Source organism: Sturnus vulgaris, chromosome 13, assembly GCF_052056855.1.
Source record: "Sturnus vulgaris isolate bStuVul1 chromosome 13, bStuVul1.hap1, whole genome shotgun sequence".
In the NCBI taxonomy this organism is placed as follows: Eukaryota; Metazoa; Chordata; class Aves; order Passeriformes; family Sturnidae; genus Sturnus; species Sturnus vulgaris.
In genome coordinates, this window is record NC_142255.1 from 11634453 (window position 1) to 11656229 (window position 21777).

At 40.7% G+C, this 21777-nt stretch overlaps 1 protein-coding gene across 5 annotated transcripts in view; it reads left to right on the forward strand.

Annotated features, from left to right (window-relative positions):
* ADAMTSL3 (ADAMTS like 3) overlaps nt 1-21777 on the forward strand; it is a 172788-nt gene that overhangs the window by 135964 nt on the left and 15047 nt on the right. For all 5 annotated transcript variants that reach the window (XR_015806521.1, XM_088172562.1, XM_088172565.1 and 2 more), the window contains exons 17-23: nt 1966-2095; nt 3141-3333; nt 3848-4027; nt 4845-4998; nt 9135-10215; nt 12255-12382; nt 12725-12853. Coding sequence is in view for 4 of the 5 variants with exons in the window: in XM_088172562.1 (XP_088028688.1) it covers nt 1966-2095; nt 3141-3333; nt 3848-4027; nt 4845-4998; nt 9135-10215; nt 12255-12382; nt 12725-12853 (1995 nt within the window). In the remaining variant the exon portion in view is untranslated. The remainder of the gene's footprint in view (nt 1-1965; nt 2096-3140; nt 3334-3847; nt 4028-4844; nt 4999-9134; nt 10216-12254; nt 12383-12724; nt 12854-21777) is intronic.

The following is a 21777-nucleotide window of genomic DNA, read 5'->3' on the forward strand; positions in this document are numbered from 1 at the left end:
TCCTTTGTGTGAGATATTAAGATGATTCTGTGTGTTGTAACCTGTTCCAGAGCAGAAGCATCACCTTGGAGCACAGTTTTCTCACAGCAGCACAGGGAGATCAGTGAAGCTAAAGCTGGGCAGCATGGGGTAGAATATGACCTAAAATACAGATTATAATGGATGCTTGGCATGGACTTGATTACTTGTAATCAAGTAAGGCAAATCTGTTTCTGTCAGAACCCAACTCTAAATCCTTCCTTCTCTCCTCTACACAGTCAAATGTGCATTTCCTAGGTAAGGGGAAAGAGAAGCTGCTCCTGTCAAACAAACACTTGAGGATTGGTTGGAAAGAAAGCTTTTGATTCCCCTGCTTCTATAACAAAAAATATATTTATTGTTTTGTCATCTTTGGGCATTTTCATGTCATGGTATTTGTTGTTAAATGTTTATTCTCAGCCTGGCTAGTAAAATAGTTTTAGTAAAGTTAGTATAAACGGAATTATCAATACTTTGATACAAGAGAACTGAATAGGTTGTCAATCATATTTAAGGTCAGGTCTTTTGTTCTATAAAAATTCATCACTTTGTAGATGTAGTCCAAACATTTATATAACAAGGTCTTTCTGAACTGCAAATGAGTCCCAGAGGGGATCTCGAGGTGTACCAGAGAGCCTGAAAGAAATCAGAATCTCTGTTATTCTGAAAATTGCTACTGGTTTACCCCTGCTGAGGTGTCTGAAGAAGTTGGACTGGCTCAAGTGGGATTGTGGCCTGGGCTGGCTGATACACTGGACTGAATCAAAATTGTTTATAGATGGAGGGAACATCTTTGTTTTATGAAAAAAAAATGACAGTGCTTGTGTATAGGAGAGGAATATTGGCCTGGGGGTGGAACTTTCTGTGTCGGGTATTGCAGCCAACTGGAATCAGGATAGCTGGTGGTCAGCAGTGTCCTTAGAAAATCACTGAAGATTAGTGGAAGATAAGAAGGAAAGGAATTGAAATTCTATAAAACTATAACTCGTCAAGAGCCATTTTTACCTGGAAACAATAAAGGTGTTTTATCATTTCAGCTCTCTTGTTCTATAGGATTTGGATCATTAGCATTGCTTGTATAGAACTTCCCAGATACCCAGAATCTCCCAGGCACATCACAACCATCTTGTATTTTATGGGCATGTGAGTGAGCTTTGAAATTGAGCAAAGCTTTCATACTAAAAAAATATGATATATAAAATTGGGTAATTGCCTAAGTTTAAAATAGAAGTAGTTCACAGAATGTGTATTCACTAAGCTGTCTTGTTCTAAAGGAAACTTATATTACGTTTCATTTTGCTCATAGAAATTTGAGCATTACTAATCTTCCATGCTTTAGTAATAAGATCCAGGTAGCAAGAGCTGCAGATCAGAAGGTGCCAAGAATGGTAACGAGTGAGGAAAGCTCTAAGCTGGGTCAGATTTGCTGCCTTCAGCAAAACCATTGCATCTCTTGGCCACTGAGAATGGCTGACTAAACATAGAACGTTTCTCCTGACTATAGCTTTGCAAGTTTTCTGCATTTTTATAACAATTCTTGCTCTTTAGCAAAGATCTTTAGCTCTTTATAAAGCAAGGTAAGTGAGAAGGGATCACTTATACCTCAATTTTGGCAATGGAGGTAGTAGTTGGTTTAGGTTCATTACAGAACCAGGAGATGCAGCCTCTGGTAGTAGCTTGACAGAAAACCTGTTTTTTTATTGGTTTTTACAGTGGTAGAATGTCAAATCAATGTAAATATCACAGAAATAAAGTTAAGCTATAATTCACAAATATCTTCTGAGTATTAAATATGTAAACTGTCTCTGCATTCCTTTTTGCTTGAGATGTTACTTTTCAGCCTGCTATCTAATTCAATGCTTCTTTACTGAGTTTTATTCAAGAGCAAGCTTTACAGAAATCCGTTCCATCTTCACTGCTTCATGGGCCTTTTCCTTTCGAATGCAGGCACACAGGAAGCCATTGCCATGTGTCTGCACGTAGACACCAAACAAGGTGTCAATGAATCCCTGTGTGACAGTTCCAAGAGGCCACCCCCCATGACTCGGACCTGCAGCACGAAGCTCTGCCCCCCGAGGTACCCTGCAATAATGGAAACACGTGGTGGCAAAGGAAGGGTTAATGGGGCTTAAATAAACATTGGCTTTCTCAGAAAGGGCTCAGATTGCAGGGCTGTGGTCATGCTTTCAGGATGGAATTTCACTACTTCTGTTTTCAACAAGGTTTTGGGATTAGGGTGTTTTTTTGGTCTTGTTCACTCCTTTTCCACTCTTCATATCTCACTGCTGAAATAGGGGACGTTTTCTGAAATAAATCTCTTCCATGTTGAATATCTGCCAGAGTTGGAAAAGAGCCTTAACTCTCCTAGTGGTAGAAGGAAAATTTCGAAGATATTTCACCAAAAAAAAAGCTCAGGGTATTTACTTTTATCTTTACTGAATGAAAAAAAAAAAAAAAAAAGAAGTGATTTAAAGGCACCTTAATTTAATGCTTCTTTAGTAGCCCCACGTAGTTCTTATGTTTATTTGGAGATTCTGGGGAAAGAGCAAACCCAGTCTATATCTAAGAAAACCTCTAGGTCATTTGATCACTTGAAAGGGCCATATGTGAAATTTTGATGTGTGCTGCTGACTTATTTACCCAGTTCTGATCTCTGACATCCCAGATCCTTTGCAAATGGTTTCTATGTGTTGGCAGAAATCTGCTCTTGCTAAGTGTAGGGAAGAAGTTAACAGGAACAGGATGTTTTATAGAAAACATACACACATTTAAAGGAAGTTTTGTAAATATAAGAGAGGTCTATTTACATATTTACATATACCAATGTAAACATCAGCAGGTTGCCAACAGCCTGTTTTTAAGAGGAGCATTCTAAAGGTAAATACTGGAGTTAAATTTGTCTGAAAATGACCGTTTATTACTTTATTGTTAATAAATTCTGCATTTGCTTGTTACCTGCAATAAATCCAATTTATACTTTTGCGCTCCAGCCAAGCCAAAGGGGTGTTTTAGCCATTGATCAAATAACTGTGCTTTTTGCTGGGCTCTGTTTGGATGAGACTGTTCCTTCCCCAGTCTGAGGTGCCTTGCTGAAGGTGAGTTTTTGGCTGTTTTTGGGACAGGTGGCAGAGCGGCCCCTGGAGCCGCTGCTCGGCGACCTGCGGGGTGGGGATCCAGAGCAGGGACGTGTCCTGCCAGCAGCCCGGGCACTCTGCTCCTGCTGCCCCCCAGTGCAAGGACCCGAAGCCTCTTTCTTTACGAGCCTGTAACCAGATTGACTGTCCCCCTGCTTGGCACGCCGAGGAATGGCAACAGGTATGGCCGGGTCACAGGAAGAATTTAAATGGGTTGCTTTGGCAGCGACTTGAAACTCTCCGGCACAGAGGGCAGCTCCTGACCTTCTGTGTGTGTTCCAGCTTCCAACATTAGAACAAACTAACCCAAAAGCACTGCTTTAGACTTCTGTGCTGATGGGAGTCCTTGTTAGCATTTCAGAAGGCTGGATATCTTTTATTCCATACATCATTTCTCTCCCTATGCTCTCTAAACACAATAACCTTTCTTTTTTTTTTTTTTGATAGATAACTCTTAAGGGACATAGATCTATGCATAAGATGCATGCTTTTCTCTAAGATTTCTACCACTTCTGTGCATTCAGGTGGTATGTTTGGTATTTGAATTCCAGTTCTCCTCATCTCTAATATATTAAATAGTTTAACAGATGAATTTTCTGTACTGCTTGGTTTTTCATTGAAAGTAGATGTCATTTTTCAAGAGCACAGATGTCCATGCAGGTGTAAATATTGTATTTTATTCTTCTCCTCCTTAGTGTTCACGTACCTGTGGAGGAGGGATTCAGACCCGCAGAGTGTCCTGTAAGCAGCTGCTGACAGATGGAAGTTTCCTGAAGCACCCTGATAACACCTGCCAGGAACCCAAATTGCCAGCTAGTAAAGCATGTGCAAAAGTTGATTGTCCTCCTCAGCTGGTCTTTGGAGAATGGTCCAAGGTGAGCAAACCTCAATAATGGTGAACCAAAACCTTCCATTGCAACAAAAGCTGCAAAGATTTCTGCCTGGGTAAATGAGCTGCCAGGGCAGCTAAAGCTGTCACAAGGCTTGTCCTGAACTGAACTGAACTGAACTGAACTGAACTGAACTGTGCATCCCTGCCTGCAGCCAGCCTGGTCACAGCCCCCTTCCTGGGCAGTGCTTCATCACTGAAGGACATGGCATGCTTTCTACCAGACATGTTTAGCTATTAAATAATAATGTTAATTATTATTATAATAATTATTATAATAATTTTATGGTACAGCTTCCAAAGAGCAAATCTCTGTATTGTTCTGGAATCCATCCTCCTCCTTTCCTATTTAATGCAAGCTTGCTACCATTCCCCATTCAAAATTATTTAGAAAATTGAATTTAAAAGCTGCAATTGCAGTTTAATGCAATACAACCTAAAGGAAAGGGTTGAGAGACTTGCCAGAGACTGTTTAGAACCTGCTGAATTGTTTCTGTCAGGTACCAGATCTCATTGCTCTGTTTTGCCCATGGCTGGGCATAAATACTGTCATGTTATTTTAATTCACAACTTGCTTGCTGGAAAAATTGTCTTATATTCTTATTGCCTGGAAAAGTGGAGAGTTTAATAACTAATATTAGAGCCTAACAACTAGATAAAACAAGGATTCCTATGAAGTAGGGTGTGTGTACTCTCTCAGAACTAAAAAATTAAAAAAAACTACCACAAAACAAACTAGTTTAAATTTAGCATGTGTGGTGTGGAGCACCAAGTTTAGCTTGACTGCATCCTTCCTTTCACAGTGCTCAGTAAGCTGTGGTGTTGGAATCCAGAGAAGGAAACTTGCCTGCCAAAACCTAACAGCAAAGGGCCAATATGTCACATTAAATGGATCGATGTGTAGTGCTCTGTCTCCTGCACTGCTTGTAAGATCTTGTCAGATGAATGCCTGCAACAGTAAGTATGTGACTTTATCTGGTTCCTTGCTGGTTTGGAATGACCTATTTATGAAGAGAAATCTGCATGAACGTTAATTCACTCATCTCCCTATACTATCACAACGTAACTTGGCACAACTGAGTGTCATAATTACTATACCAGTAATAACAGGATTGTTTTTATTTCTGCCACTCAGAAACAAAGGTTAGGATCTCAAGAGGTAGTTTTCTTGAATATATCTTATGGTACATACCTCTCACCCTCACTCTTATGCACAATTTGATCTGATTTTTCCTTTATCATTTACATTATTCCAAGTGGGGGAAAAAAAAGAAAAATTAATAAATTTAACATAAATTGCAATGGACATTAGAAAAGATAAGAATCCATTTCTGCTGCCTTGTCTTTTCACTGTACCTTTGTATTACACTGGCCTTTTTGCTTAACGTGGTGGAATTCAAAACCTGAAACTCTGTGCCAGTGATAATTTTAGGTATAATTTCTATCTTTCCTTGAAAAATTAGAATCCTGACCTCATTAGCTGCACAGGAGTGGTGACAGTACAGACATTCTTTAAAAAATCTGATGTTTTATTACTGTCTATATAAGAATCTTTTCAAAAGGATTGTCTATGGAAATTGTACCATTTGGGCACACTTGGGTTATGATACTGATGATAGTTGCACTAATTGTGAGTTTAACAGCAATGGAAAAACCTCTGTCATACAGAGTATGTTCAATCACACACTAATTTAGAATAGGCAAATCTAAATGCAGGTTCCTTATGTCTGAATCTGTGCTCCCCTTCCTTTATTAAAGAAAGTATTGGTTTGCAGGTTTGGGGAGCAGGGTGCTGAGAAGACAGGGGAAGAAAAAAGAGCTTTCAGTTTTGAGCTGGGGGAAAACAAAAAGCCTTTATCAATGGCCTGGTTCTGATCACAGGTCAGACATAGCCATGTTTTGACCCAACTCATTGTGTTGTGAAGAAATAGCTGCTTTGTATATTTTGAAGCTTTGCTTTAAAAATTATTCACAATACAAAATAGAATAATTACTGATTCATACATAATATGAAACCTCTTTTCCTGGCCTGCATTTCAGATTAACATGCCAAAATCCTGAGGTTCAAAACTCCACTTAAATAAAGCCCTGTGGACTTTCAGGAATGTCCTTGGCATAAGGTTTAATAAAATATTTTGAGTTGCATATCTATCTGAATTTAATTAATTGTGGATAGTTGAATGGCAGTGGAGCTGGTTTGTGAATTGCTTAGCTCAGACTGATATTAATGTTACCATGTCAGCTTCCAGCACAGTGCCTAGAGAGCAGCACACGGGGCTGCAGGGGGGACAATACCGGCCAGAATGGGTGCAGATCAAAGCCCTAAAGAGAATCAGTGTCCTCTCCCTCCATTTCCACGCCCCCTTGGAGCGGGGAAGCCTTTGCAGCTCAGATCTGCCTGGTGGTGCTCTCACAGTGCAGCAGGAGGATGGGGAAGGTGTGAGGCTGGTCCATGCCTGCAGTTCGTGTTTAGTCTTGCAGAAGGAGCCAGGGCTGGGACGGCAGCAGGATTGGATTCCCAGGAACATGCAGGAGGCATCTCCTCCTCCTGCAGCCCTGGGCTGAGGCTGCCTTGAAGGGGCACTGAGTAGAAGGTAGGAACAGAGCGTGGCTGTAGGACAAGGAGTGATGTGGATGGGGGAGCAGCGTGGTGTGAGTGCTGTTGGAGAGAGCAGTTTCTTAATCTCCCCCCTCAAGGTGATGCTTCTGTGGCTCAGATGAGTTCCTTTTTTACTGTCTCACGACAATGCTGAGTCATTTTAGACTTAATCTTTTACCCTGAGACTGGTAATCGTAGCTGTTTTCTGACTTAGTCGTGCTTATTAAGTAGAAACATTCCTGACTGCGGGCTCTGAGAAATAGGAAATAACACCAGTCTAGCCCTGAGGTCACCAGGATCTGAAACCCAGCTGAAGCTGTTCAGGACCATTACAGGTCACAGATGCAGATGGATTTGTATCAGGTGATAATGAGGTCCAATGGCTCCAGCACATATTCCTAAAGATTTTCCTTTATTCTCCCAAGTCTATTACCTCAGCAGCTGCAAGATTGAATGACAGTAAGGATCAAGAGAATGCAAACTTGCGTGGCCTCAGACATTCATATGACCTTATATATTTATATGGCCTGCCATCCACAAATCTGAACTTTGTTTCACTCTGAGCCCTGCTCACCAGTCACCAGTAAAAATATACACACCCTTTATTGTTGAACTGCTAATGAGAGTTAGTGGTCTTTTTTAAAGAAATGAAATGGATGAGACTTGTTAACATATTTATAAGTATGCACTGGGTTTAATTCTAAGTTGGAATAACTAGTGTAAACAGACCACAGCCTAAAGTATTTTAATTTGTGTGTTTAAAGTTACACTTACTGTGTCTGTAAGTTCGATTTTGGAAATGGAAGACTTAATACTGGAACGCTTCCCTGAAAATAAATATTTGGGGCCCAATAACTTATTAAAAACAGGACGCTACTTTAATAATTTTAGTAAACTGAGTGCCTAAAACAATTTAATTGTTGTACCATGTGAAATGGTTGAGGGAACCTTGTATCTGGATAACAAATCCCAATTTAAAAGCTGTGTAATTATGAAACCATGATATCCCCACAGGTCTGAACTCATTACCCAAAACATTGAAAATAACCATTTTGTTTTATAAGCATAAGAACGCACTCCAGGGTGTAGTTCCTATAGTGTACACACTTATTGAATGCCTGAAGCATTTAGCTTTTCACCCATTTCTTCACAGCATATTTGGAGCACATGTATACGCAGCTTTTCGGGTATCATTTGTGTGCCATCAGTGTACTTGTTTTTTCATTTAAGTACCTCCCAGGTGGAAAAGCAGCGCTGATTTCAGTCAGATGAGCTGAGAAGTGCTGTGATCTGTGTGTCCATTTCCCGGCTCATCAGCTCGTTCTGCGGGCTCTGAGTTTTCTCTCTGTCGCATCCCGAAACGCTGCGTCACCAAACACAGCTGGGCTGTTTCCTAGCACCAACATCATCGTTTCCCGACTCTTCCCGTGGCCGATCCGACTGGCATGGCCGGGCTCGGGGTGCTGCCCTTGCTCCCGCAGCGCTTTGTTGCTGTCAGCCAGATCAGCTCCGCTGATCAGAGCGGGCAGTGAGTCAGCACAGCGGCATCCGAAACATCGCAGCGCCCTGTGCCTCGCCAGCTCTGCTGGAAAGCCTGACTAGAAACTGACTGCCCTCTAGAAACCTTCCAGCATCCAGGTGCCTGCAGCTCAGTGCAGCAGGAGCTTCATAATACCCAGTGTCTCTGTACCCAGCCCGCACGAAGCTTTATGCTGTTGCTCCCTGCTCTTGTCAGTTCATCTGATCGCTATATTCAGCCTCTCAAAATTATGCCTTATTTCTCCCTTCCCTCACTACTTTCTTGGCACAACACTGTCAGCAACTCATCTTTCAACCCTAATGAATTACCCTCAGCCTGTGATTACAGGGTGGCTTTGCCTGTTGCATGTACTGTGTCTTCACTGACTGCTTCTTTCACCTCCTGCTCTCCTATCAGTTTGGCTTGACTCAGACAACCAGCACAGCCAGCCAACATTTTAAATAAGAGTCAAGGGGAGCCTTACATTTTGGATAGATTTTGTTTTATTTAGGTCATTCTGCACTCAACAGTGCTCAAATGTGGGGAAAGTGATAATGTGTTCACATTTTTTAATTCAGTTTTTTCATTTCCATCATGCCTAGCCTTCCTGAGGCAGCAGTAGGAAATATAACCATAATAGGAACATATATATGAAGTAATATATAATGCATGTATATATCCTGTCATATATGTGTGCACTATCTGCATCCTTCACATAGGTATATGTTGTCTGTATCCTTTTATTGTTATGAGATTTGGGGAAGAAGCAATAGAATTCTTGGCTGAAGCAAGAAAATGTTATGGTTTCATGTTGTTCACATTTTTGCTTTTTTGTGACTCCGATAAAAGCTCTGTGTGTTGCAGTCTGACTTGAACAAAGTCAGGAAAAGCTCTTTCAAGTGTTCTGTGAAAAGCAAATTTTGTAAGCATGACTGCCAATGACTAGATGCTTTTCAACGCGTTGTTTTCTTACAGAGATCAAGCCCAAGCTTCCAGCAAAGTTTTCTGCCCATGGACCTCAGATTGTCAGCATTCACAGAGTTTATATTCAGACAAGGCCAGAGAAGCGCATTAATTTTACCATAGGAAGCCGAGCCTACCTACTCCCAAAAACATCTGTGGTGATTAAGTGCCCCGTGCGGAGGTTCCAGAAGTCCCTTATCCGTTGGGAGAAAGATGGGCAGCACTTACAAAACTCCAAAAGGCTTGGCATCACTAAGTCAGGCTCGCTGAAAATCCACTGTCTCGAAGCCGCGGATATTGGTGCGTACCGGTGCATCGCAGGCTCCGCGCACGAAACCTTTGTGCTCAAACTCATCGGGACTGACAACAGGCTCATCGAGCCCCCGCCCCTCCGAAAGCAGCCCAGCCCGGTCAGCAACCCCGAGCACAACGAGGCCAACAGCCTCGGGGCCAAATGGCACAAGATGAGCAAAATGTGGCAAATGTGGAGCAAGAAGAACGAGCTCTACCTGGGTGACAGGCAAGTAAACGATCAGCCGGTCCTGCGGAACCTTGAAAGCTTCGGGAGCAACTCAGCCGAGGATTTCAGCTCCCGTGAGTTCAGGAACAAGCGCCTGGAGGCTGCGGCTCTCCAGGGCGCCTACAGCATGGACACGGCGCACTTCGAGGAGCTCATCGGGAACATGAGCCAGCTCATTGAAACGGGAGAGGTCAGCGATGAGCTGGCGTCCCAGCTCATCTACCAATTGATTGCTGAATTATCCCGGCCTCCACAACCAGCTGCTGAAAAATGGAAGGGGGTCCAGGATGAGAAAGTTGCCTCAAAACTCACAGGCAAATTGCCAAATGAATCTGAACGCTTCAGCACAAAAACGGTTGATAAGTTAATGTTTGACCAGAAGGTTCCAGTTATTATGAGGCAAAAGGAAATTCCTCAAGTTTCCTTCAACAAAACAGTAACTGTACGAATTGGAAATACAGTTTTTCTGACCAAGAATACTCATACTGTCAATCTACTGTGTGAAACAGCTGGTATTAGTGAAGTGAAATATACTTGGACAAAAGATGGCGAGACATTAAAAGCCTCTGCGAAGTGAGTAAATAGCTTCTCTTTTACTTTTGAATGACTTATTATGTCGCTATCAACGGAAAAAATCCACCCTGCTGTGCAATATTAGAACATACAGTCGTAAAAATGAGATAAGCATGGCCACTGGGCCTTCCATCTTTTTAGTTGAGTAATTTATTTTTATTCTTTCAAGTGTCTGTCACGTTGTTTGGCTTTACTGACATCCAAGTGTTTGGCCATTTTCAGGATACTACATAGGAAGATTGACTATTTTTATAAGGTGAAGTGTTTTGGATGTCCTGGCTATATTTTTTGATCTGCTTTAATCATTTCATCTCTGTCGGAAAAAGAGCAGATTTACCCTCAAATTAGACAGGCTATTGGACTCATACAGATACTAAATACAGTGGGAACACATTAAAAACATCTGCCATGGTATAGATGAAAAGGAGTCTTAGCTCTTACTCATTTTAAGAGGGGAAAATATCACTGGTGCCCTCACTATTCTTCAACACACTATTTAGGTATTACTGGAACTGCATAACTTCAATCGAAAAAGAAAAATATGAGCTTTTATGGAAGTTTTTCAATACTTCAAAATATTTCTGTTGAGGACAGTGAAATTCAGAATAATGAAGAACCTGTATTACCGTCACATTTGAGAGTTGACAAATGAGCACAGCAAGCTGTTACAATCAGATATTTGCTCAAGACTGAGCAAATACTTCAGTGCTGATAAATTAGAAGCTCACTGGTAATATTAACATTAACTTTGTGTGTGAGCCTCTTGGAATTATAGCTAGCTCTTGAGTAATGAAAAAACCGGTTCTGAAATGATAAAGGCGCTTTTGGATATTTCTCAACATACTTAACTGATTAAATGCACTGCCAAGAAAAATATACTTCTGCAAGGCTATCAATTAAAGCAAAGACACCCAAACTAAGCCATTTTAAAAAGTGCAAATGTTTTTGGAACCATGTAGCTCCCACCGGTTATGTTTATTTTGTGAAATGCGCATAACTTTCCATTAATTTGTAGCAAGTGATACTTTGATTTTTGTGGACATGATGGTGTTTTGTTTATTCAGGAGTATGTTTGCTTCCTAATTTTAGCTCAGATTGATATTCTTGCACTAAAGGCATATATTAACAAAGTAGGTTTATTTCCTAGTTTTTTTTCCCAGTAAGGTTTCTTATACACAAATCCACATATATATGTGTTGGCCCAAAAGTGATGTTCATAGCATTGCATCTGAAAGAATGTGAGGAGGTAAATGGTCTTTATCTGTCAGGTTTGTAAAGAAGGATCTACTCGAGCCATGCATGAGTGGCTTGTTTTGTTGAGACACAAGTATTTTTAATATTATTTTTTCTTAATCTGTTATGTAAATGTACTTAGTGTGGGAAAACACCAGCTGCAGGTTTTTGGGATGTGCTTTGTGTATGGCAAGTCATGTAACAGTGTTGAGAAAGGAGAAAAGTTGTTATTTTCAGCCTCTTCCCTGGCCTGTGATGCTGACTCTAATACCTTGCCCCTCAGAGGGCAGGCAAGGTATTCAAGACACCTGTGAGGTTTTGGTGGAAGATTTCAGCTTCAATGATGATATTAAAAAAAAAAAAAAAGTCCCAACAGCCTCAGCCCCAGAGTAATTTGAAAGTCAGATCAGGCCATAGATTTGTGAATTTCCCACTCCTGCTGAAAACCAAGCTTGCTCTGGAGAGATCAATTTCTTGCCAAGCCTAATACTTTTAATTGTGGTATTCTGATTTATTCACACTTTTGTTCCCAGGGGATCCTGGTTTGTGGTAGCAAATGCACTGTCCTTCAAAGGGCTGCAAGTGGGACACAGCCCTGTAGGAGAAGGAGATCTGAGCAATCCTGCCTGTGAGAATCCCTGAGTGCTCCCCTTCTGAGAGGAGGCACAGCTGGGACTGCCTGTGCTGCTCTGGAACTGCAGACTCCTAAAAAGGAGCTTTGCTGCTCTCTCTGTAACTCTTGCAAGGGGATTCAGCTGGGTTTGTCCCAGGGTAGTAACCCTTGTATTTCCTTGGTTGTTGTGCAGGGTGATCCTGGACACCACTGGAAAAGTGCAGATTCGGAATCCTACTCAAAAGGAACTTGGTACCTACGGATGCCTGGTTGTTAATGACTCTGGTTTTGACATGGAGACATCACTGCTGTTGCGTGCAGGTAAAACAGTGGCATTCCACAAAATCAGGCTTTTATACACACACACATACACATATGTGTGTATAAATATGTGATAAAACACCCCTGCCCACTGCAATGTGAAACAGTTTTATTGGCAACCCATGAAACTCTGCCTGATTTAATAGGCAGCAGTAAGATGGTCTTGTTGATCTAAAACCACAGCAGGTGTGAAATCAGTCTGCCTGTATCTATCCCACCTGTCTTTTCTGGCTGCTTCTTTGCAGACTGAGTTCTGTTCCAGACATGATGAATTTAAATACAAGATCTATGTTTAGAAGTTAAATAAAGCTTTTAAAACTTACTATCCCTTTAATTTCAAAGAGGTGCCTGTCATCTTGTCCTCTGTGTTAAATATGACAAATCTGGAAGCCAGCAGTTTCTCAGCAGTTGTTGGAGGTACAATCGTGGCAAGAACTGGAGCAAATGTTTTAATTGAATGTCCAGTGAAAGGTAAGCAATAACTGCACTGATATTGCTTGTAATATTGGAATCAGAAATTTACCTTATATCTTGAAATAAATTACCAGTGTAGGCAGAAAATAATTGCTCATTAGTCTTTTTTTATTAGGCAGGTCTCCCACACCAGTCCTTTTTATTTTCTGCCTGTCACTTCAATTGACATACACATCAGTATGTTCAGGGTTTCCTTTACATGGGCTTTCTTTCCAAGAACTGGCCTAGGGCTCCACTACAGAGCTTAAAGCCCACCAGAGTGTGGGGCTACCTTGCTGCAACAGTGAGCATGGCCAGCTGACTTGCTCATCAAAGAATTTCCTTATCCCTGTTGGAGATGCACATCTGTCTAGACTATTGTTAAAACTGAAAATGAAATCTCCAGCCGTAGCCTAATAGAACTTTAAACCTGATGGTGAAGTAAACTCACCTTTTAGATCCATCAGTCTGCAGCTGCAGGGAGGAAACAAAGAAAAGTGCCGAGCTAGGAGAGAATACAGATATTTTCTAGCTCAACATCTGTGGAGGAGGAATAATGTTAATCAAAATTAACATACATTAAGCAGTTCACGGCTTCATTTTTATTTTCTAACCCTTTGCTGGAAAGGTAGCTATTTTCTTTTTAATCTTACCATTGCTATCTGTGAAGTTTAAAGTGTAAGATTTCAGCCACAGGAGCAATATTCTGTCAAACATTTAAAAGCTGAGCTCAGCCCTTTGTGAAGATGATGTGTGAAAGTGCAAATAACCACGAACGTTGCAAGTGAGTGCAAAGAACAACCTCAGAGCAGCCTCAGAGTTTGCTGCTCACATTTATGTGCTGGGAATTGCATATCAGAGGGTGTTGATACTGAACCAGGGTAGTGATAGAAATATATATATGCAAATAGCTCTGCATACAATAGTGGCGCCAGGCTGACATATATTAGGACATGTGGCTCTACTATTCACCATTGTACCAAGGCTAATTCTTTGATGAAGTAATATTTTCCAACTATAGTTTGGCAACTCCATGTATAACTGACCTACATCTCAAATTCAGCAGAGAGTTCATGTCACACTGTTAATATTAATATTGTTAGGATGGGTAAGCAGTTAGCAATTTAAATATAAATTAATATTTTCACATGGGACTGTAGATTTCCAAATGCTTTAGAATTGTATATATTGGTGAGCCAAACTTTAGTTATGCTGAGACACCAGTGTTGACTTAGAAAATGATTTATCTAATTGCTTTATTTCCTGTCATTGCCAAGGAAGTAAGTATTACTGTTTGTGAATAAAATAGAGCTTGCATGTCTTAAAATGTCACTAAGTCTAGAAGCAGAAAAACTTTTGCAATGATGTAAGCAGAGTTTTCCTGTTCTCTTTTCCTTAATGGAAAGTAATAAACCACTGACTTCTGAAGATTGAATTTAATAGCACCTTGTGCTGATACGTTTGTCTGACAGGTGGGACTCAAAAATATGTCCATTTGCAGTGTAGGAGGATGGGAACTTTGTTGTGAATGCTGATAAAACATGATATGAATGAAAAAGTGATGATAAGAGAGCCCTTCTTGTAGAGGCAGGGAGACCTTGGCTGGATCTGCAGCACCTCCTCCTCGCTGCCCTTGCTCCTGGCTGCTCTGCCCAGGATGTGTTTGCCCTGTGAGTTTCCCTGAGTGAAACATCCCTGCATGGCTCTTTGTGTTCTCCGTGGTCTGCCAGGAGCTGATTCAGGATCCTTCTACACAGACATTACTCATGCAGATTTCTCACTGCTGTCACATCTGGTCTTTGGGACTCCTGCTAGCCCCTAAAATAGTTCTCCACAAGAAGAACCATCTAATGAATAAAGTGTCTGTGTGCGTGGAGAGTATTAGTGCCATGTCAATAGTAGAATTTTTAAATTACTTTTAAATTTCTTGGCTGCAGTGACCTCTGAGGGTATTTTTCTGTAGAACAAATAACCTAAAAGATGTTTTCAGAGTTGTTCAATCTCTTTTGCAAAGAAATTGACCTATTGGAGATATAAAGTTTAATATTTTGTACAGCGTTGGCCTTTTGGGTACAAGTTGTTTTTTTTCTTTTTCATTGTTGCTAATTTGGTTCTTTTATCCTTTTGAAAGCCTTTCTCTCACACTCCAAAAATGATATTGAGATTGAAAAAAGCCCTTTGAATTGTTGAAGACCAGTGTATCCTAGTAAACAGAAGGGTATCAAAGAACAGAATAAGAAAATTTAGCTGAACTGTACAAACGGAGGGTATCTCTTTCTTCTCTCTTTTTAGTTTATAACAAGACTATTTTTCCACTAATTATAATAAACTCACTTTTATAGTTCCCACACGAGCATACGTTAGAAGATATTCATACATTCTGGAGAGATTCATATTCCATTCTTACAGCCAAGAGCTGTTCAATCAACACACATGGTATAAATATCAATACTGATTGCTCCAAATTGCTCTTGGATAACATTTATTGTATTTGCAGAAAAAAAACTGTCTTGTGATTACTGCTAAAATAAACTAAAACTGTCAGACTCCATTTATTGTAAAAACTTTGAAAGTTCTAAGTTGAAGCAGAGTAGAAGGAAAAGTGGAAATCCGAATAAAATGTGCGTTGTCTGCCGCTTGCTGGTGAGAGCAGGGAAGTGACACACACTGAGCTGAGGTTGTTTACACTTCTCTCTGCAGCTCTGAAATATCTTGGCACACAGGCCTTGAAAAGTAGAATCTGCACCTTCATCCAAATTCTGCATTCCTATGAATACATTTTGGCTCTCTAATAATAACATACTGATAAAAAATTGTGAGAAATACACAAAGCCTGTTGTATCTTTTTGCACAGAATTTTCACAAAGGTGGACCAAATACTTGCTGTCAGTGTTGGAACTTGAAACAGGTCCAGAAAAATCAAGACTTTGATTTTCCATCTGTTGCTTCATTTACCCACGCTATTCCAAATGTAACTGTGATGCTGTTCTTTGTCTTCTATGCTTAACCCCTTTAGAAGACATCAGTGAAAAATATAGAAGTTTAATACATAGGATTTTGCCTCTTCATTTCTTTTAGTTGTTTTTTTTTGCATGTTCTAAAGGATGTAAATAATAGATTTCAAAAGTTTAAAGGAGTGTGTACAGATTTATTTCATGAGGAAGGAATGACAGTGTTTATAATTAGTATAATAGAAGGAAAATCTTTTGCTCTTATGCTTTTTACAGTAAGTGCATCTTTTGTTTGCAGTTTTTGTTTGGATCAGGCTTAAGCAGAAAGGACTAAAAGACATTCAAAGCTTAATTGCGCTTTGCTTTGTGCCTTGTAACAGTCTGGGAACCTGAAAACTTAATCCCTTTGGATATAACTGAACTGAAGGGTGTGCTGGGACTATACCTGATACACTTTGCCAATACTGACGGGCAGTATTGCTGAGGTCAAGGCAAGATTGACTGCATAGTCCAAAGAAACCCTCATCCAAACACATGTTGGGTGTCTTTTGGACATTGGGACCTACTAAGTCTTTATAAAAACTCATTCCTGAGCCTTTCACTACTTTCTGAGGCAGATAGAGCCTTGGAGAGGTAGGGAGGAAATCCATAAATTGAAATTGTTTACAGCACGGATTTTTTTTTCTCTCACAGTTTTGCTAATTTGAAAAGAAATGTCCTTTAAATTCCTAATTCAGGAAGGGTTAAGATGGGTTTTGTTAGAGGAAGGTAAAATTTCAAATACTTCCTACTTCAGTTTGCAAAAAGCTGTCGAGAAGTTGCCTAGGCAAAGTTTAACAAATTCTAATTGTCTAAAGGAAGAGGTTGCCTCAGTGGTTAGCTTAAATGACTGAAAGAAACAAGTGGTTAAATTTACAGTGAAGAGACATTATGGTGCCCCAAAGGCTGTTCTGGGATTTGTGATGCTCAACATTTTTATAAAAGTTCTCAAAAGGAATGTGGTCAGTTAGTTAACTAAACTGTGAAGAATGAAGCTTTATAAAGGCTAATGTGTCTAAAACTCCCTGCAAAGAGTTGCAGCAGGATGATCACCCAAGTAACATTTAAAAGCTAGATGAGCTCAAAGGATGTTCAAAGTTTTTATTTGCAGACTAAATGTATATATAAACCAAATAACCCTAAAGGCAGACAGCGTGTGGCTGTCCCTGAAGGACTGGCAGTCAGAGAAAGGTCTGTGCAGTGATGGTTCTCAGCTCCATGAACACCAGCACACATGCTGGGTGCTGTCCAAATCCAAACTAATGGCAAAGGAATGGATGAAATAATAGAAAATATAAATTGGCCATTCTTTAAAGCTGTGGTGAATCCTGTTTGCAACAGGCTGATCTCATCTCAAAAATGATATTGTAGAGCCAGAAGAGGTAGAAAGAAGAGCAGTAGAGGAAACAGGCATGATCTAAAGGCTACTTCTGGTCCTGGAAGGTAGGAAGGTATGCTGAGGAAGGGTTATTGAATAAAGTGCCATGACTTTTGTACTCTGCCTACACATCCCCAGGTGCCCATTGTTGGATAGAATGTGCAGAGTTAAGTGGACTCCAGGTCTAACTAAGGATAGCAATTCTTGTATAGTGCTTTGATTTCTGATAAAATTATATTTTTGAAGTCCATGTGTATGTATCTACTTTATGATGATAAAGGCTGATGATAAAGTGGGGTCCCTGGTGATGCAGCACTATTATTCAGTAAAATGAAAGTATAATTACACCAGCTGGGTAAAGCAGTCTCTGCTAACAATGCTGAATTGTGGAAGTGCCCTAATGCACACCAACTGAGTCTTTGTTGGGGGTTGAATGCAGAATTCACTCTAGAAGTCATTAGTTGCTAAATATAGTTGCCTTATTTTAAATGCCTGATTTTGAAAAATATTAGCCTCAAACTTCTACAGCTGGGAAAAAGATTAAGCTCTCTTTGACAGCCAGAGAGCTAAACAGAACCCGACAGAGCCTGAGCAAGAGTGGGGTGGGAAGGGGTCTTGCTTTGGGAACCCGTCTGAGGAGGTCACCAGATGTTGGTAAGAATTCCTAAATCCTGCCAGATGCTGCTACCACCTAGGAAGAGGGGCTGCTGCATGGCTGGTAGGAAGCAGGAGAGGTAAGGCTTTGGAGGATTCGGAGAAGGGGCAGTGTCAGAGGGCAGGTCACACCGAGTGCCAGAATGTCTCATGCTGGTTTATTCCTGGTGAAACTGGCAAGATGCACACGGGTAATTTCAGTAGCAGCAGGTTCAGGCTTTTTAGGGTTCACTAGAAGTTGATTGCCCAGGCATAATTCAGATGAATATAAAGGCAATTTGAGAATTCTGCTGGAGAAAAAATGAAGGTGTAGCAGGGGAAGCAGTTGCTTTGTAGGTTACGCTCAGTGCACTGGAGGTGTTAGTGGGTGTAGGGTAAATAATAATCAGACGTTCATTGTGTGTACATAGTTGACCCAGAATTGTTTCCTCTGAAAGCTGACATGCAAATTTAGCCTCTGAAATAAGGTAAAGTTCTAGTGAAGTGCAGAAAACTGTGCTTTGTGCCAGCACAGTTCTGCCTTGCTCTTGAATGGGAAACTCAGAATACTTTATGAGATTCTACGTAGCTGGGGGAAAAATTTCTGAAGACATATCCAGTGTTTTAGAGCAAGTAGTTAGTAGGCCAAGGTTTTTATGGTGTGTAATATTTCACAGGGCTTTCAAGGTTGGAGGAAATTTGGTTTTGAACACTGAATATTTTAAGGGCACCCTATAGTGCAGATTCCTTTTTTTCTCTTTTTTTAAACACGTGTTTTGCAGTCCCATCCGGAGCTAGAGTTTTTTTCCATAACATTTGCTGTCCCAGGGCCACTCATGGTGGAAAATGACTTTTTTCATGGAACATTGAGTATTGTAGAGCTGCTCCAGTGCTAGTGGAAAATAACCTGTGTTTGAGGTCAGAAAAATAGATTAAACTAATTTTAAAGTTTTATAGCCACTTAGGTCTATAGAAGAACTTTTTAAGAGGATGTAGATCCGTTGCAAGAGTAAGATTTGCATTTTCAAGGTTTTTCTAAGACTAAAAAGGTCTGAGTTCAGGAATGTGTCTTTGTTTATGAAGGACAATTACAGCCATCCTGAATTTTAAGTATGTGTTTAATTGTATTCCCTGATAGGGATGGATTTAGTCTCATGCCTAAGTGATTTCCTGACTTGGAGCTGCAGGATGTAATTGATTCTGCTACTCTCTGGATCCAGTGATAGATCTCTCCTTTGAATCCCTGGCATCTTTACTGCACTGGGGGATTCTGAGCCTTTGGCTGGGGGAGTTGAATCTTTGGGCTCATCCTCAGCTGCATCTGTGTGGAAATGGGGTGGGAAGGAAGCAAAGGTGGCTACAGACCATCTCTTCCCTCTTCCTCCTTCCCCTTTTCATACTGCCTGGGAATCAAATCAGGAATTATTCAGCTTGTAAGTGTTCTTGCTACAATTCTGTAATGAGAAAAGGCTCCTGAAGACAGCGTGAAAGTTATTTTTGTTCATTTAAAGTCTCTGTGTAAATCAACATTTAAGTAAGTGAGAGTCAAAGCATCTGTAGTCAAATTCAACGTTGTGCACAGGACAAAACCCTCCATGAAGTCTTTCAGATATGTCTCAAATTTTAGGAGTAATTTCAGCTCCTTCAAGGGAAGGGAAAAAAATGAGGAAACAACAGCCTGGTTTTGGCTTATTTTTGCTTAGTTTCATTTCTTCTTGGATGAGAAAACTGCTTAAAACCCTTAGGTTTCTATTTACATGAATTCTAAAGGGTAAAACAGAGGTCTTAGGCCTTAACTACTTGCCTAGGAAAAAAAATTGAACTTTTTCTTGGTTTTGATGGTATGCTTGAACTCTGTCTGGCAGTTTCTGTGTAGGGAAATCGGTGCTTTTCATTCACAGTGCAAATGGAAGAGCCTTGTCACAAGAGGAATGTGGGAATTGTGTACTTTACCTGCTCTCTCCCAGGAGCTCCTAGAAGAGACTCAGCTCTGTGCAGAGCTGCACACCAGTAGGGAAGGGAAATTTTATCTCAGGAGCAGTAAATATGGAGTCTAATTCCTAAAGAAGCAGCACTGAAAATCTGCACGATGGAAGGTTTTGCACCTGAAATGTGCCAATGCTGACTGCATGATGTTGTGATGGGTTATGAGATGGAGTTTTATGCAAGGTACTCCTAAGCAAAAAAGTAAATGCACACCCTAAAACTAGTTTTTCTAAGTGTCCTTTAACAGTAAGAGTTTCTCCTGATAGGAATTCCAGAAATGGAAATATAAACAGGAATTCTGTCTCTCATGAGATGCACAGCAGAAAAGGATTTTTCGCTGGCCATATGAACATACAGATAAAATGAAGCTGTCCAGAGGAACTTGAAATGCATGTGCTGCTTTGCCCAAGAATGTGAAGGAGCTGTATAGGGATGTCTTTTTCTCCAGCTTTATTTCTTTAATCTGTTTCTAGGGTGTCTATTAGGAGGTATCAGTGTTTTTTCTGAGTGGTTTCTCTACTGTATCTCTCTGGATGCCCAACTCTGAAAGCTTTATATCACATTTTTACCCTCCAGTTTTGGATTCCCCTGAAAGGCAGCGTTAGAGGTCCCTATTTCTGGCATAGAGCTGCACACCTGGCTGCAGGATGTGCAGAGTCTTCCTCTCTTCCAGTCCTGGAAGGTCCCTGAATTCTTCTCTAAAGCATCTTTTTTTTTTTTTTCCTTAGTTCAGGACTCAGTCTGAGCATTTGCCTTAATACTGTTAAAGGCAACCTAACCAAAAGCCAGTGGAGAGGTCAGAGAAGGAACTGGATTACAAATACCAGTTGTCCTTAAGCACATAGTCCAATATTTCCTGGTCTCTTTCAGATAGTGAATTGGTTTCCATTGGTTAATACAAAGGCTGGAGAAAGAAATGGAACCATGAAATGCAAAGTCTTGAAGGGTCCTCGAAATGGTTGTGAAGAGGCCAGCTCAGAGGGGCTCAGCACACAGTTCACATAACAATAATTAACTCCTAGATAAAAATCTTACTCCTGGATAGTTTGGGGTAAGGTACAGTGCAGGAGTGCTGTGATTATTCCCACTGCTGTTTAGAGCTCAAAGAGCTCCCCTTTCTGGGTGCACCCTGAGGGTATCCGTGTGACATCAGCAGTGTGCAGTGCCTGTGTGGAAAGCATTGTGGTGGTTTTAATGTGATCTATTCAACTGCTTGTTTTCCATGGATTCCCCTCACATGCTCTTTATCTCTGACTGCCAGCACCCCTAAGATGGCTTGGGTGGATTCCTGGTGCATGACAGCTGGACTGGCTGCTGGCCTGGGGTGCAGGGCTCTGTCTGCACTTCTCCTCAGACCTGCAATTTATGTTTGTGTGCTCACATTATTCACTTGAGTAATGGTCTGATTTACTTGTGTGTGTGGTATTACTCACTTGTTTTCCCTAAAGAGAAACAAATACAGCTCTTTGGAGAAAGAAAGAGGAATCATTTGCTATAACTTGAGTTTAAGGTGTGTGACAGATACCCAGTTTTGAACTTAAAACGAGTGGCAAAGCTATTCTGCAGATGTCTTCTGCAAACTGAACTCCAGTTCACATTTTAAAAGGCTCTACATGTCTCTGAATGAGGCACACGTAGAAGAATAGAGACATAGCAATTTTTCTGGGATAGCTCTAGGATATAAACCGTTTGGAAGAAAAATATTTGACTTCAGTTAAATCCTGGGAATGAGCTACATTTCTACAAGCTGTCATGAGAGCAGAGGGAGGACTATCATGAGGTGATATTGGGCTGATGTTTGATAGAGGCTCAGGTTAAAAGTTTAAATTTGAACCATTCCAAACGTTTTTATGCTTTGTGGAATTTGACTTTAAACCTTTTTACTTCAGTCCCATCTCAGCTGTGCTGCTTCTCTCTTCTTTTTGGCTCTGATTGGCCTGCTGGGTTTTGGTGCC